This window comes from Phycodurus eques, chromosome 15 (assembly GCF_024500275.1).
Source record: "Phycodurus eques isolate BA_2022a chromosome 15, UOR_Pequ_1.1, whole genome shotgun sequence".
NCBI classification, from domain to species: Eukaryota; Metazoa; Chordata; class Actinopteri; order Syngnathiformes; family Syngnathidae; genus Phycodurus; species Phycodurus eques.
In genome coordinates, this window is record NC_084539.1 from 23,693,620 (window position 1) to 23,708,995 (window position 15,376).

The 15,376-nt window shown below is 49.1% G+C and overlaps 1 protein-coding gene across 1 annotated transcript; it reads right to left on the reverse strand.

Annotated features, from left to right (window-relative positions):
• Positions 1-4,008: 4,008 nt before the first annotated feature.
• Positions 4,009-7,940, reverse strand: LOC133414150 (mucin-5AC-like). The gene is made up of 4 exons (XM_061699301.1): positions 7,862-7,940; positions 5,673-6,682; positions 4,886-5,070; positions 4,009-4,075 (listed from the first exon to the last, which is right to left on the reverse strand). Exons 1-4 carry the CDS (start codon positions 7,938-7,940, stop codon positions 4,009-4,011), a joined length of 1,341 nt encoding a protein of 446 aa, XP_061555285.1.
• Between the last annotated feature and the right edge of the window lie 7,436 nt (positions 7,941-15,376).

Genomic DNA, 15,376 nt, shown 5'->3' on the forward strand with positions numbered 1-15,376 from the left:
TCGTACCAATTCCAAGTGTTGCAGTCACTGGAGAAATTTTCCCTGGTGTTTCGGTCACTGGAGGAGTTGTCATTGGAACTTGGGAGGGAGTTGTCGTTGCTGAAATGCATGTTGTAGACAGGTCTGTCGGGGTTGAAACAGAACTACTGGATGTTTCGGGTGTTGTTGTCACTGCAGAAGTATATGTTGGAGCTGCGGGGGGAATTATCATACCCCGATGGGAAGTAGACAGGATTGTAGTGGATGGACTCCGATAAAGGTTTGCGGTCACTTGAGAAAGTGTTTCAGGTGTTGCAATTATTGGAGAAGTTGCCGTTGGTGCTTGGGATAGAGTAGTCTTAGATCGTTGTAGTAGAGTTGTAGACGGGATTGCAGTGGTTAGAGCTGGACCACTGGTTGTTTCGGGTATTGCTGTCACAGCAGAAGTAGATGTCGGCGCTACTGAGGAAACTGTCATTCCCAAATAGAACGTAGACAGGATGGCAGTTGATGGAGTCAGCCCCATGGTTGTTTCAAGTGTTGACACTGACGAAGTAATAGTCTGAGCTGGGGCGTGAGTTGTCATTCCGGAAGGAGATGTCGACTTGACTGCTATGGTTGGACTGTGACAAGTAGTTACAGGTGTTGCTGACACTGGAGAAAATGTTGGATCAGTAAAAGGAATTGTGGTTCCTGAAGGGGATGGTGTTGACAAGATTACAGTGGTTGGAGCCAAATTACTGGTTGTTCCAATAAATGCTGACCCTTGAGTAGTTACTGTAGTGGAGGTGGGAATTGTGGATCGTAAAGGGGGCGTTGTAGATCTGACTGTGGTGCATGGAGCCGGACTACTAGTCCTTTCAGGGGTTGCCGACACTGGCGGAGTAGTCGGAGATCGGGGAGCTTTGGTTCCTAAAGGAGCTCTTGTAGACCTAATTGCAGTGGGTGGAGGCGGACTACTTGTTCCAAGTGTTGCTGTCCCTGTAAAAGTTGTTCCAGCTGCTGACACAGAACATGACGTTGTTGGTGTTTTGGAGGGAGTTATTGTTCCTGAAAGGGATGTAGAACTGATTGCAGTGCTTGGAGCCTGACTACTATATGTTCCCACGCTTGTCACTGTCAAAGTTGTCAGAGGTGGGAAGGGAATGGTGGTTCTAGTTATGGACTGTGTCAACTTGATTGCAGTGGTTGCAGCCAGACTACTGATAGCTCCTACTGCTGCTATTACTGAAGAGGTTGTTCCTGATGTTGCTGACACTGTGTGAGTCAGAGGTTGGCTGGGAGTTGTTTCCAATGTAGAGAGGACTACAGCAGTTTGGCCTAGAATTATGGTTTCTCCAACTGTTGCAGCCATTGGATAAGTTGTTGCCGAAACTTGAGTTGTTATTGGAGGCTGGGAGGGAATTCTGGTTTCTGAAAAGGATGCTCTAGCCCTGACTGTGGTGGTTTGAGCCTCACTACTAGTGTTCAGTATTCCTGTCACGGGAAAGGTCCTTGGTGTTGAAGACACATGAGAGGTTGTCTGAGTTTGGGAGAGAGTTATATTACGTAAGGGGGATGTAGACTTGATTGTGGAGGTGGGAGTCAGACTACTGGCTGTTTGAAGTATTGTCATCACTGGAGAAGTTCTTTCAGCTGATACAGACACTGGGAAAGAAGCTGTCGGAGCTGGTAACGTAATTGTGATTTCTGAAGGGGATGTTGTAGACCTGTTTCCTGTGACTGAACTATCTGTTCCAACTGTTGCAGTCACTGGAGAAATAGTTGCTGGAGCAGTGGACAGAATTGTCCTTCCTGAAGGGGATGAAGACCTGATTCCAGTGGTTGGAGCTAGACTAGTGTTTGCTCCAAATGATGACACTGAAGAAGTAATTGTCATCTGAGCGGGAGAGGTAATTGTGGTTCCTGAAGGGAGCGTTGTAGACCTGATTGTGGAGGTCGGAGACATGCTACCCATTTCAGGTGTTGCTGTCATTGGGTAAGTTGTTCGAGAAGTTGCAGACAAAGAACTTGTTGGTACTTGGGAGGGGGCTGTGGTTCCTGAAGGGGATGTATACATGATGACAGTAGTTGGACCCTGACTACTCTTTTTAGGTGTTGCTGTTAGTAGAGAAGTAGACTGAGCTGGAGAAGGAATCATTATTCCCAGATCGCCAGTAGACAGGATTTCAGTCAAGCGGGTCAGACTAATGGTTGCTGTTGCGGGAGTTGTTCCTGAGGTTGCTGACATGTGAGAAGTCATCTGAGCTGGAGAGGAAACTGGAGTTCCTGAAGGGGATATTGTAGACCTGACAGTAGTACTGGGTGTCAGACGACTGGTTGTTTTAAGTGTTCCTGACAATGGAGGACTTCTTCCAGGTGTTTCAGATACTGGAGAAGCAGTCAGAGTTTGGGATGAAGTTGCTCCTAAAAGACTTGTAGACCTGATAGTGGTTGGAGCCTGACTACTCTTTACAACGCTTGCTGTCACGGGAGAATTTACACCTGGTGCTGACACTAGAGTAGTCATCAGAGCTTGGTTGGCAGCTGTTTCCGAAGGTGGTGCAGATAGCACTGCAGCAGTTTGACTTCGACCACTTGTTCCAACTCTTGCAGCCATTGAAGTTTTTTCAGGGGTTACTAGCCATAGAGACGTTGTCCCAAGTGTTGTAGTCCCTCGGGAAATTGTCAGAGCTTGGGAGGGAACTGTCGTTCCTGAAGCAGAATTTGTAAATCTTTTCGCATTGGTTGAAGCCAGACTAGTGGTTGTTCCAAGTGTTCCCCTCCCTGCATAAATTGTTCCCATTGTTACAGACATTGGAGAAGTAGACATGTGTGTTTGAGAGTGAGTTGTAATTGCTGAAGAGGATGTAGACTTGATTGGACTGGTTGAAGACAGACTACTGCTTCTTTCAGGTGTTACTGACACGGGATGTGTCGTAGAAGCTGGAGCGGAAATTGTTGTTCTTGAAGAGGATAACCAGATTGAAGTGGCTTGAGACCGACTTATGGTTGTTCCAGGAGCTGCTGGCACAGGAGAAGTTGTAGGTGGATTGGAAGCAGTTGTTGCAGATAGCGGAGTCAGAGGTGTAGAGAGTATTGTTGTTCCTGAGCGGGGTGTAGACCTGATTGCAGTAGTGGGAGCCAGACCACTGTTTTTACTAGGCGTTGCCATCCCTGGAGAAGTAGTGGTTTTACCTGGGGATAGCTCAGTCATTCCTGAAGAGGATGTGTTTGTGCCAGGTGATGCAGACACTGGAGAATTTGTTCCAGAAGTTGTCACTGGAGGAGTAATGGGAGCTCTGGAGGGAATTTGAATTTCATTCAGGCATGTTGTAGACCTGATTTCAGTAATTGCTCTAGGCTTTTCAGACACTGTCAAAGTTATTCCAACTGGTATTGTCGGAACTGGAGAGGGAGCAGTCAATCCTGTTGAATATTGGATAGCAGTGTTTAAAGACAGACTACTAGTTGTTACTGGTGTTGCCAACACTGGAGCGGTTACAGATATTGCTGTCCCTGTAGAAATAGCTGTCGTAGTGTGGGAGGGAGCCATCATTTCTAAAGAGGATGTAGACCTGACTGCATTGATTGAGGCCAGGACTACTGGTTGTTCCAGGTGTTTTTACTAAAGAAGTTCTTCCAGGTGTTGACATCACAAATGTTGTCGGGGCACTTTTTGCAACTGACCTGGTTTCTACTGGTGTGTTTAGCAGTAAAGGTGTGCTGGGAACCGCAAGAGTAATTGTGGTGGAAACACGAGTAGTAGCAGCAGCAGCAGCCAATGGAGTTTTAGGTGAAACTGAACCTGGACTAACTACCATTCCTGTCTGAACATAGGTTGTGGTAATAACAGGAGGTGTGAATGTTGGAAAAGTAGAAGTCATAGGCTGAGCAGACATAGTTTTGTGTGCAGGCGTAGTCACCAATTCAGGAACATTTGGTGTGGTTCTTGAAGGAATTCTGGTGGTTTTTGGTACAGGACTTGTGGTTGCCGTGAGCAATGTAGTTGTAGAAATTGAGGCCAGAGCAGCTGTGGTTCCAATAGTCTTAGTCAGAGCCAATGTGGTTGTGAGCACAGGACTGGTGGTCGGAGACCACGTAGTGGCTGGTGGTGCTGTGGGCACAACAGGAGATGAGGTTGTAGCAGAGGTGGTTTTCAGCATTGAAGTTGGAACAAAAGTAATCTTATTAGAAGACAAAGTAGTTGTAGTAGCCCTTTTAGTCATTGCGGTCAAAGCAGATGTGATCAATGCAAGAGAACTTGTGATTGGAGCACAGGCTGCATTGGGGGTTGGTACGACTGAGACAGTGACCTGTGAAGTTGTGGGTACAGAAGTTGAGGTAGCAAAGGTAGTTGTGGGCATCATAGTTGTTGGAACAAGCATTGTCATGGTTGCAGCAGTTGTGGTTACAGGACTTTTAGTTGGAGCAAGTGTCATTGAGGCTCCAGAGGTTGTGGTTTCAGCAGTAGAGGGGGTTGGGGGTACACGACTTGTGGTTGAAGCAAAGTTGGTCATGACAGATTGGCTGATTGTGGGCATCGAAGTTGGAGAAAAAGTTGTCATTGTAGTTGTAGAAAGTGTCTTGGTGAGCACAGAAGTTGTGGTTCCAGTAGTGATGTTGGTTGTGGGTACAGGACTTGTTGGCACAGAAGTGGTCATTGTGGTAAGAGATGAGCTGGTTGGGTCAATCGTACTTATAAGAGGAGCAGGAGTGGCCAATGTAGTTGTAGAAGGGGTCATTGAGGCTGCAGCAGTTGTGGTTGAGAACAGAATAGAGGTGGTTTTAAAAACAGGTCTTCTTGAAGAGACAGTCAGAAAGGCAGATGGAGATCCAGGTCCAGCAGATCTGGTTGTGGGAACAGTCATTGTGGTTGGAGCAAGAGTTGTCATTGTGGTTGTAGAAAGTTTCCTTGTGGCTGTACCAATTGTGGTTCCAGTAGTAGAGGTGGTTGTGGGTACAGGACTTGTGGATGCAGCCGCAGATGTGGTTGCAGGCATTGTAGTTGTGGTTTGATAAAGAGTGGTCATTGTGGTAGGAGTTGAGGTGGTTGTTGGCAATGCAGTAGTCATGGTCAAAGATGTAGTTGTGACAAAAGCAAGTATCATTCTGGGTACAGCAGAAGTTGAGACTGCAGTAGAAGTAATTGTTGGTACAATAGTTATGGTTGGAGCAAAAGTTTCCATTGGGATTGTAGAATGTGTTGAATTAGCTGAAGCAGTTGTGGTTCTAGGTACACGACTTGTTGGTGCAATACTAGTCTTTGTGGTAGAAGGTGTGGATTTGCATACTGACGTAGACATTGTGGCTGGAGTGGAGGTTGCTGCAGCTAAGGGGGATGTAGTTATTACTTCAGTGGTAGTTAAAGTCAAAGTAGAGGTGGTTGTGGGTAAAGGAGTTGTGGTTTGAGAGACTGTCGTAGTGCCGACTGGAGTTGTGGGTACAACAGGATGTAAGGTCATAGCCGAGGTGGTTGTGGGTCTCATAGTGCTGCGTGTGTGGGTGCCAATTGTCATTGGCACTGCAGTCGTCTGGGTCAAAGCAAACGGGACCGATTCAGGATTTTTTATTGTAGGCATTGGGATGGTTTCTGATACAGGGCTCGTGGGTTGAGCGGTAGGAGATGATGTGGTTGCTGGCATCGTAGTTAAGGCCACAGCGCTTCGTTGTGGCGTAGCAGTCAATGTCAGAGTAGAGGTAGTTGTGGGCACATCAGAAGATGAGGTTGTAGCAGAGGTGATTCTCAGCATTGTAGTTGGAGCAAGAGTAGTCTTTGTGGTAGGGAAAGGAAGGGTTGTGGGCAGCGCAGTAGTTGTGGCCAATGCAGGAGAAGTGGTTGAAGCAATGATTGTGGTTTGTGAGAGGGCTGGGTCAGTTGTGAGCTCAGGATTTGGGGTTGGAAAGACTAAAGTAGTGGCTTGTACAGTTGTGGGTACAACAGAATATGAGCTAGCAAAGTTGGTTGTGGTTGGAGCAGCATTGGTCATCGCAATAGGAGATGAGCTGGTTGTCGTCATCGTAATTGTAGAAAGTGTAGTTGAGATTGCAGGAGTTGTGGGTACAACAGATGAGGTTGTGGGCAATGTAGTTGCGGTTGAAATAGAAGCAGTCGTCAACACTACAGTCGGTGTGGTCAAAGCAAAGGTTGTTCTGACCCATTTAGGAGAGGTTGATGTGGTTCTTGAAACAGTTGAAGCTGTTTTGGGTACAAGATGTTTGGTTGTAGATGAGGTGGTTGCTGAGACTGCAGCAGGTGTGGTCAAAGATTTAGTTGTGACAAAAGCTGCAGAAGTTGTGGTTGATGTTTGTGAAGGCGTTGAGGTGGTTGCGGGGACAGGACTTTCTTTTGGGGGAGCAGTGGTTATCGTGGTAGAAGAGAAGGTGGTTGTGGGAATCATCGTTGTAGTAGGAGCACGAGTTGTAATGGTAGTTGAGGCTGCACCAGTTGTGGTTCCAATAGAAGTTAAGGTCAGAGTAGAGGCGATGGTTTGCACCAGACATTCAGTTGAAGAAACAGTCATAGAGGCAGGTGGAGTTGTGGGTACAGCAGATGTAGTTGTGGTTGGAGAAAGAATAGTATTTGTGCTAGGTGCAAGAGGGGTTGTGGCCACTGCAGGAGATGTAGTCAAAGGAGAGCTTGTGGTCACTAGTGAAGGAGAAGTTGTGGTTGGAACAGAGGATGTAGTTTGTGAAGGGACTGATGTGGTTGTGGGCAAATGAGCTGTATTTGGTGAGACTGTAATAGTGGTCTGTTGAGTTGTGGTTACAGTAGAGGTGCTTATGGGCATCGTAGCTGTGGTTGAAGCAAGAGTTGTCATGGCGGTTGTAGAAAGTCCTGTACTGGCCGCAGTAGAGATGGTTGTGGGTACATGACTGGTGGGTGGAGTTATGGGTAGGTCAGTAGATGTTTCAGCAGAGGTAGCTGTGAGTACATCAGTTTTAGTTGGAGCGACAGTGGTCTTTGTAGCAGGAGGAGAAGTGGTTATTGATGCCTCAGTGGAGATTGTTGTGACCAACACAGGAGATGTTGTTGGAGTGGAGCTCGATATGGTCTGTGATGGGGCTGAGGTGGTTGCGGGCACAGAACTTTTAGTTTGAGCAGAAGTGGTCATGATGGGAGATGAGGTAGCTGTTGGTATCATCGTAATAAGAGTGGGAGTGGCCATTGCAGTTTTAGAACGTGTAGATGAGGCTGCAGCAGTTGTGGTTTCAGTGGTAGTTGAAGTCAAAGTAGAAGTGGTTGCGGGTAAAGGACATTTGGTTGCGGCAGCAGTGGTCATCGTGGTCAGAGCAGCATGGGAGGCAGGCATTGCAGTAGTAGTCAAGGTTTCAGGCAATGCAGGATTAGGAACAGCACATGGAGCTGGAGTCGTTTCAGGCACAGTTTGTGGCATTGCATCAAAAGATGGTTTTGTCGTTGTGGTCATCGTGGTAGCGGATGAGGTGGTTGTCTGCACCGCAGCAGTGGTTAAAGATGGAGCTGTGACAAAATCGGAGATCAGGGGTACCGCAGATGTCATAGCAGAGGTGGTTGTGGTTGGAGCAATAGAAGTAAGGGTGGTTGAGGATACTGCAGTTGTTTCTGTCAAAGCAGAGAGTGGTGTGACCAATGCAGGAAACGTTATGGTGGAAGTGGACGTTGATATGGGTCGTGAAGAAGCTGAGATGGTTTTGGGTAAAGGAGTTGTGGTTGAAGAGACCATTGAAATGGCCAGTGAAGTTGTGGGTACAACAGGAGATGAGGTCACAGCAGAGGGAGATGTGGGCTTCATACTTTGGGTTGAAGTAAGAGTGGTCAATGGCATTGCAGTAGTCATGGTCAAAGCAAAGGTGACAAATTCAGGTGAGGTTGATGCGGTCCTTGAAGGAGTAGGGGTGGTTTTGGGTACAGAATTTGCACTTAGAGCAGAAGTGCTCATCGTGGTAAGAGGTGAGGTGGTTGTGGGAGCCATAACTCTAGAAGGAGCAGGAGTGGTCATCGTAGTTAAGGATGAATCAGTTGTGCTTCCAGTAGTAGTTAAGGTCAAAGTTGTGGTGGTTGTGGGTACAGGAGAGACTGCCACAGAGGCAGGTTGAGGTCTGGGTTCAGTAGGAGATGAGTTTGTGGGTATCATAGTTGTGGTTGGGACAAGACTAGGCACAGGATGGGTTGTGGGCTCTGCAGTAAATGAGGCTGTGACCAATGAAGAATAGCTTGTGGTTGGGACAGAGGATGTGGTTTGTGAAGGGCCTGATGTGGTTATGGCAACATCAATTGGGGTTGGAGTAGAAGTCATCTCAGTACGAGATGAGCTAGTTGTGGGTATCATAGTTGTAGAAAGTGTAGTTGAGGCTGCAGCAATTGCGGTTTTAGTGGTAGTGTTGTTTTTTGTGGGTCCAGGATTTGTGGTTTGAGCAGAAGTAGTCATTGTGATAGATGAGCTGACGGTGGGCATCATAGTTATAATAGGAGCAAGAGTGGGCATCGCAGTAGCAGAAAGTGTAGTTGAGGCTGCAGCAGTTTTGGTTTCAGTAGTAGTTAAAGTCAGAGTAGAGGTGGCTGAAGTGGTCATCCTGATAGAAGGTGAGCTGGTTGTGGACATCATAGCTGTAATGGGAGCAGGAGTGGCCATCACATTTCTAGAATTTGTAGTGGAGGCCCTTTTAGTGGTAGTTGAGGTCAAAATAAAGGGGGTTGTGTCTAAAGGACTTGTGGTTGGAGCAGCAGTAGTCATAGAAGGAGCAACACTGGATGCGGGCAAAGCGGTAGTAGTACTGAAGGCAGAGGAAGGCAATTGAGGATTAGTAGCAGCACATGGAGCTGGAGGCAGAGTTTGCGGCAGCATTTCTGAATATGGTTTCGTAGTTGTGGTCATCACGGTAGAAGGCGAGGTGATTGTCGGCCCTGCAGTAGTCGTCGTCGTCAAAGATGTAGTTGTGACAGCAGGAGCGGCTGCAGATGCTACAGAAGAGATTAACGTGGCCAGTGTAGGAGGAGTTGTGGTTGATGATGAAGGGGCTGAGCTGGTTGTCGGTCCGAGCCTTGCGGTTGAAAGTACAACAGGATATGAGGTCATATACGAGGTGGCTGTGGGCGTCGTAGTTGTGGTTAAAGGAGTGCTGGTCTTTTTGGTAGTTTTGGTTTGAGCAGGACTAGTTTTTGAGGTCAGAGAAGCACTCGATGTGTGCACTGCAGTAGTAGTACAAGGTTGAGCTAGTGAGAAATTCAGGATTAATAGCAGCACACAGAGCTGGAGTAGTTTTTGGGATTGTGTCTGAACACGGTTTTGTCGTTGTGACATGCGTTGACACAAGAGGGTCAGTGACACTTGCACAGGTGGCAGTTGGAGAAGGTGGTAAAGTTATGGGACACAGTCTTATAGTTGTGGCACCAGCTGTACTGGACAGAGTTAATGGAGCACCAGTTACGTCATCGGTGTTATCCTCGGTAAATTGACCTGTGGGAATCTCATCATAACCCCACAATTCAAAGATGGGCAAGTTAACATGAGCGACTGGTGTTGCAGTGGTCCGACATGATGGTCCCTCTGCTGCTTGATTGCCAGAGTCCACCACATTCTGCACAGATCTGGGATGAACTTTGTGTGGACTTTGCGCATGCGTGTTGTTGCAAGCTGCCAGCATGGTGAACATTTCCCCCAGGGAGTCAAAATCAATTTCTACCATGGAATCCTAAATACAAAAATAAATAAAAACAAATTTCTTATATCAAAAACATTTTTTTTTTAAATGTGGACTTTTATGGGTGCGGATCTCGTTTGAGAGTTTCTTTACCGCGTTGGCTGCGATGGAGACGAGCACAAACGCAGAACCCGCAGCCACCCCCGGGCGGACTTGAGCTCCGTTGTTCACATCTTTGACCTTCAGCACTTTGGACCCCGCAGGCAGCCGGACCAGGATTTGCGTGGCTCCGCAGAGGATCGAGGTGGGCGGCGGACGCGGGGCGGTGGCCGGATCCTCGCAGGAAGCCAGCGCCGCCGTGCCGGTCTGCAGCAGACTGTCAAAATAAAAGACCTGCAGCCGGTGGAAGAGTCTGCCGTTTAACACCTGGAGAGAAGCCGGGAGGAAATGTCTTCCATCACAAGCGCCGCACTTTTCCGGCAGCTGTCAAACGAGCGTCAGTAGACGCGCGATCGAATGCAAACGACAATGTTCACTTTTCCGCTAAACCGACACGCGTCAAGGGCAGTTGGCGGCGTGGTTCGCCAGCTGGCTAAGGCTGGTCACACGCGCGCGCACAGATAATCCTGCCACTTCGCTCCCTTCCCGACCCAAGACGGCAAATGCCAGACTATCTTAAATATTGAAATGATCTGAAGTGTGTCTAGAGTCAATTTGTCCCAATAATGGCTGACAATATTAAAGAAGAAGAATCTTTCTTCCCGTTTTATGCACAAGATCGGTCAAAATGAGTCAGGGACACGCTTCGTCCCCCCTCCCATACACCAGCGAGCCAAGTTTGGATACACTAACTTTTCAAACATTTGGAAGCTTTTTTATATTTACACGGTAGTGTGCTGTACTGGTGTTTTAAGGCCACCATTTTTTTAAATTTATTTTCACTTTTTAAAAAAAACAACAAGAAAAAACAAATAAAACAACAACAAAAAACTCATTTAAACGGAGACGTTTCGCGTTTGTGCGAGCGACGCTGCGATCCTCTCGGAACCTGAAGACGACCCGTGAAGACTCGAGCGCTTTCGTCTCCTTTAGGGAGATCGCAGCACACTCGAGCCGCTCTTCTTCAAAACTCTAGACCAGTGGTGTCCAATGCGCAGCATAGGGGCCAGAACCGGCCCATCAGGGAGTTCAATCTGGCCCGTTTGCAAAGTGTAAAACTTTGAAGACATTAACTGCACTTTTTCAATAAAACCGCTGTTGCTAATTTTGTCCACTGGAGGTCACACTGACACAAAAGATTGTCTGTGAAAAGGAATACCTCCTGTAGGAATATTTTAAGAGACCCTCCATTTTCTGCACCGCTTATCCTCACTAGGGTCCCAGCCATCTTCAGGCAGGAGGCGCGGTACACCCTGAACCGGTTGCCAGCCAATCGCAGGGCACATACGAACCACCATTGGCACTCACATTCACACCTACGGACAATTTAGAGTCTCCAATTAATGCATGTTTTTGGGATGCGGGAGGAAACCGGAGCGCCCGGAGAAAACCCACGCGGGCGCGGGGAGAACATGCAAACGCCACACGGGCGGGTGACCGATTACTGCAAAATGTCAGTCAACAGCTTCTGTTCAAGAGGTGCGGAAAATGTACTTGCAATTCTTTCTAGCGTCTTAGGCCTGCGCGCACGTCACATACTGGTCTGTCCGGCCAGTTGGGGTGAACGTGGATCACCAAGTCAAACGGGTTTTACAGCCCTGCGTGGGAAAAGGTTCTATTTATAAAACGGCCAGATGGGCTAGTCAATTCATCTGCGGATGAGCTTTAGAAAAAAATTCAACCAAAAAAAAAAAAAAAAAAAAAAAAAAAGTACTTTGAACGTGTATGTAAACTACGGCACTAGCAAAACGACGAGCATCAGTGCTTAACCTTTTCAGCAACATATTCCTACTGAAAGTGCGGCACAACACGTAGACCGAGTATATTCTTGATCCTCTGCGAAAAACAACCAATCGTATTGCACCTTACCGAGTCGCTAAAGTAGTGGCGACTTGTGGAGGACTAGTATACTGCCCCCGGTGGCCAAGCCCGGAACAGCAGCAGCACAAATGATTGAAACATGAAATCATTATGGCCAAACGGACCCATTTATATTCAACGTCATTTCTTTTATACACGTCTAATATTCTAGAGCGCCATTTTCCCTCTTTAAAAACGGCACTTTTCGGTGTGGAAGCTGGAATTCATTAATGGCCTTTTTTAGGGGGTACAAGCGCCACCATCATTCACACCAATTTAAATCAAATTTAAAAACCCTGAAAAAAGCTTGAGGACGTAACGAGAATAAGAGCGATGCTGCCACCTAGTGGCGTTTTGTCGCTACTACTGGCAGAAACTTTTCATGTCCAAACGGTTTCCTTCGACTTGCAGGATGAGGATGCGAGGGCCACTTCGAAAGCCTTCGACTTTCATTTATGACACGCGAAGAAGAAAAATTGAAATCAGGCAATTACGTACCGTTGATATATTCGATTGATTTTGCGGCTGAGCTTCGTCGCGGGTGGAATTGTTTTGGACAGCAAGTCGCGCCAAAAATGACAAATTAAAAATTGGCTCGCCCTAAAATTAGCCACTTTCAAATTCAGGAGGATCGTAAACCTAAACACAGTAGATCATATTGGCGGCACGGCGGAGGACCGGTTAGAGCGTCCGCCTCACAGTTCTGAGGGCCCGGGTTCAATCCCCGGCCCCGCCTGTGTGGAGTTCGCATGTTCTCCCCGTGCCCGCGTGGGTTTTCTCCGGGCGCTCCGGTTTCCTCCCGCAACCCAAAAACGTGCATGCTAGGTTGATTGAAGACTCTTAATTGCCCGTCGGTGTGACTGTGAGTGCCAATGGTTGTTTGTTTGTATGTGCCTCGCGAGTGGACGGCGACCGGTTCAGGGCGTGCCCCGCCTCCTGCCCGACGACAGCCGGGACGGGCTCCGGCACGCCCGCGACCCGCGTGAGGAGAAGCGGCTCAGGAAACGGATGGATCCCGTTTTCCTACGGTTGCAGCAGCAAGACTAAATTGACGTTTCAGCGACAAACCCTCCGCCTAACCCTTCAAAGCACTTAGGCCTACTACGCAACTGTAGTCGGTGGGACAAGTTTGAGAAGGGCAAACCGAAAAATAAGCCAAAGAGCAAATTCCACAAGACGGTCTGAATCATTTCAGAATTGCTCTCTTGAGCTGGAAACATTTTATTTTGAACGTACGGATTGCAACTGTTGAGAAAGGCTAAATGTTTAAAAAAAAAAAAAGACAAAAAAAAAAATGGAAAAAAGCTTTTTGTGTTTTTGGCTCAGAGAGTTCGCAACATTTGACGCATGCGTGCGCGTCCACGTACCGCCGGCTGCAGGTGCGCGCCCCCGTAGGGTAGCTCGAGCAGCAGCACCGGACCGAACCTCCGAACGGAAGCAGCAGAGCCGTCGGGCAGCGCCGTCAGCAGAACGCCGTCTGCGCAAACACACAAACCGGAAGTGACACCGGCGACGTGCACCGGAAGCGGAAGCGACTCACCTGCCAGCCGCGCTTCAGAGTGTCTGACGAGGGACAAACGCGCCCGAAGCCTCGAGTCGCCGCAGCGGAACTGCGGCCGGGCCGGGTCCGGAGAACCCGAGCGTCCTGACACTGAAACACGCGCGCAGCGGTTGCGGACGACAACGACAACACCGTCGGGATATGTATCCTCACCTGCCATAGATTTCCACACGGGGACCGGGAAGAACCCCGCCGGGCCGCGCGGACCCGGGTCCGCTGCGCCGAGGCAGACTAAAGCCGCCGCGGCGACCCAAAGCCAGACCTCGAGCCACCCGGAAGGCGCCGACATGGTCGCGTCGGGTCGGGTCGGGTCGGTTCTGGCGCGCTCCGATGCGTCGGGCCGATCGGGTCCTGCCGCCCTCTGCGAGCTCCCTGGAGAAGAAAGAGAGAAAAAGAGCCCAGGCGCACCTGGGACCTTTAAAACAGAGCACCTCTCTGCCGAGTGGGTAATTAGAACCGGAAGTGGGCGGGACCAATTAGCCTCAGCTCCTCCCATAAGTGCCAATTCCCCCCGTGGCCACTTCATTAGGTACACCACCCGTGCGGTAACACGGAGCCTTCAAAACATGACAAGATCTTATTTTCATCCATCCGTCCATTTTCTTGACCGCTTCTCCTCACCCGGGTCGCGGGCGTGCCGGAGCACCGGTACACCCCGAAACGGTCGCCAGCCAATCGCAGGGCGCATAGAAAAAAACAACCTGCGGCGCTCCGGGCCGACTATTTCCGGTCGTCTCCGCGGAGTTCCGTTCTGCTCGTCAACGCTCCGGAAGGAAAAGGAAAAAGTTCCAAGCGGAGCGGCCGAAAAGCTCGCGCCGAGGCGGCACGGGCGGAACGCAAAGATTCTCCCGACCCCAAATATTTCCACACATTCCATATCCAGCAAAACTCTTTTGTGTTTTCGCGGGCGTACACGGACGACTCAATCATTTGCAACTTGGTAGAAAAGTCCCATTTTGTTCACTCCTCACCCATGCAAATTCCTGCCTCATTTCCATGTTAAAAAGCATTTTCAGTCTTCTGTGATGTCCGATTGCCATTTCTATCCATGGCGAATTTGGGGGTTTTGTTCACCCTGAGCTATTAACCGTCCAAAATCTCCACCCTGCAATATTTCCCTTTTGGAATTGAGCCGCCAAACCAAATGAGGCTCTTGGCGCTGCTCTTACGTCACCTGTACTGTCCGACTTTTTTGTCCTTTAACTTTTTATTTCACAGCTGGACCTGTGCAAAAATGCATTTGCATACAGATGCAAAAGAAGTACATTTTGCAATCTGGTTCAATTGTTTAGAGCAGTGGTCAATCTGTGTGCGTGCATGTGTGTGGGTGTGTATATATATATATATATATTCTGTGTGTGTATACGTATGTATGTGCGCACGCCACCACGGCCGGTCCGTGAGAAAGACGCCCACCCCTAACCGGTCCACGGTGCAAAGAAGGGAAAATATTGGAGAAGATTTGGACCGCCTTTCAAACCACCAGTTCTGAAACAAAGCGTGGCCTTAATGCGGGTGCGGGCTTCCAGCAAATTAGCATCGTGATTTATTTCACGAACCCTCTTTTCAAGACTGCGAACGAGCCGTCGGGACGGTTCGCACAAAAGCGCGGAGGAGACGGGGCGGGGCTGCGCTCCTCCTCCCTGTCCCCAATCAACCGGGCGCCGCTTGCGGCTAAATCGGCTCTCTAGTCGAGGGAAAAACCAAGAGTAGAATTAGGAAAAGGTCGACGATCGCGTCACGCGAACCAACCCGTCCAGACCGAACTCCCATATCGACGTGGGTCGCTTTGCTTTCAAGAAACGACTCGCGTCGTTCAGCGGAATTTTCTGTCGTTCTCGAGTGATCCTTGTACACGGAGACGGTAGCGTCGTTTGAACGCTTGTTTGTTTGTTTGTATGTGCCCTGCGATTGGCCGGCGACCGTCCGGGGCGTACCCCGCCTCCCGCCCGAAGAGAGCTGGGACGGAGAAGCGCGACAGAAAACGGAGGGTAGCGTCGTCATCCGGGAGGGGCTCGGAGTCCGGTCGCCGCTCCTCCGTATCGAGAGGAGCTCGGCGAGGCGGCTCGGGCGTCCGCTCGGGCCTATCCCCCGGAAGGACCGGACCGCGCGGCCGGAGTGATGGCGGTCAACTTGGCACAGGATCGCAGTAGAGGGGTTGGAATCAGGGTGGAACTGGTTGGTGTGGTTTGAGCTAAGGTGGCACTGGGTGGA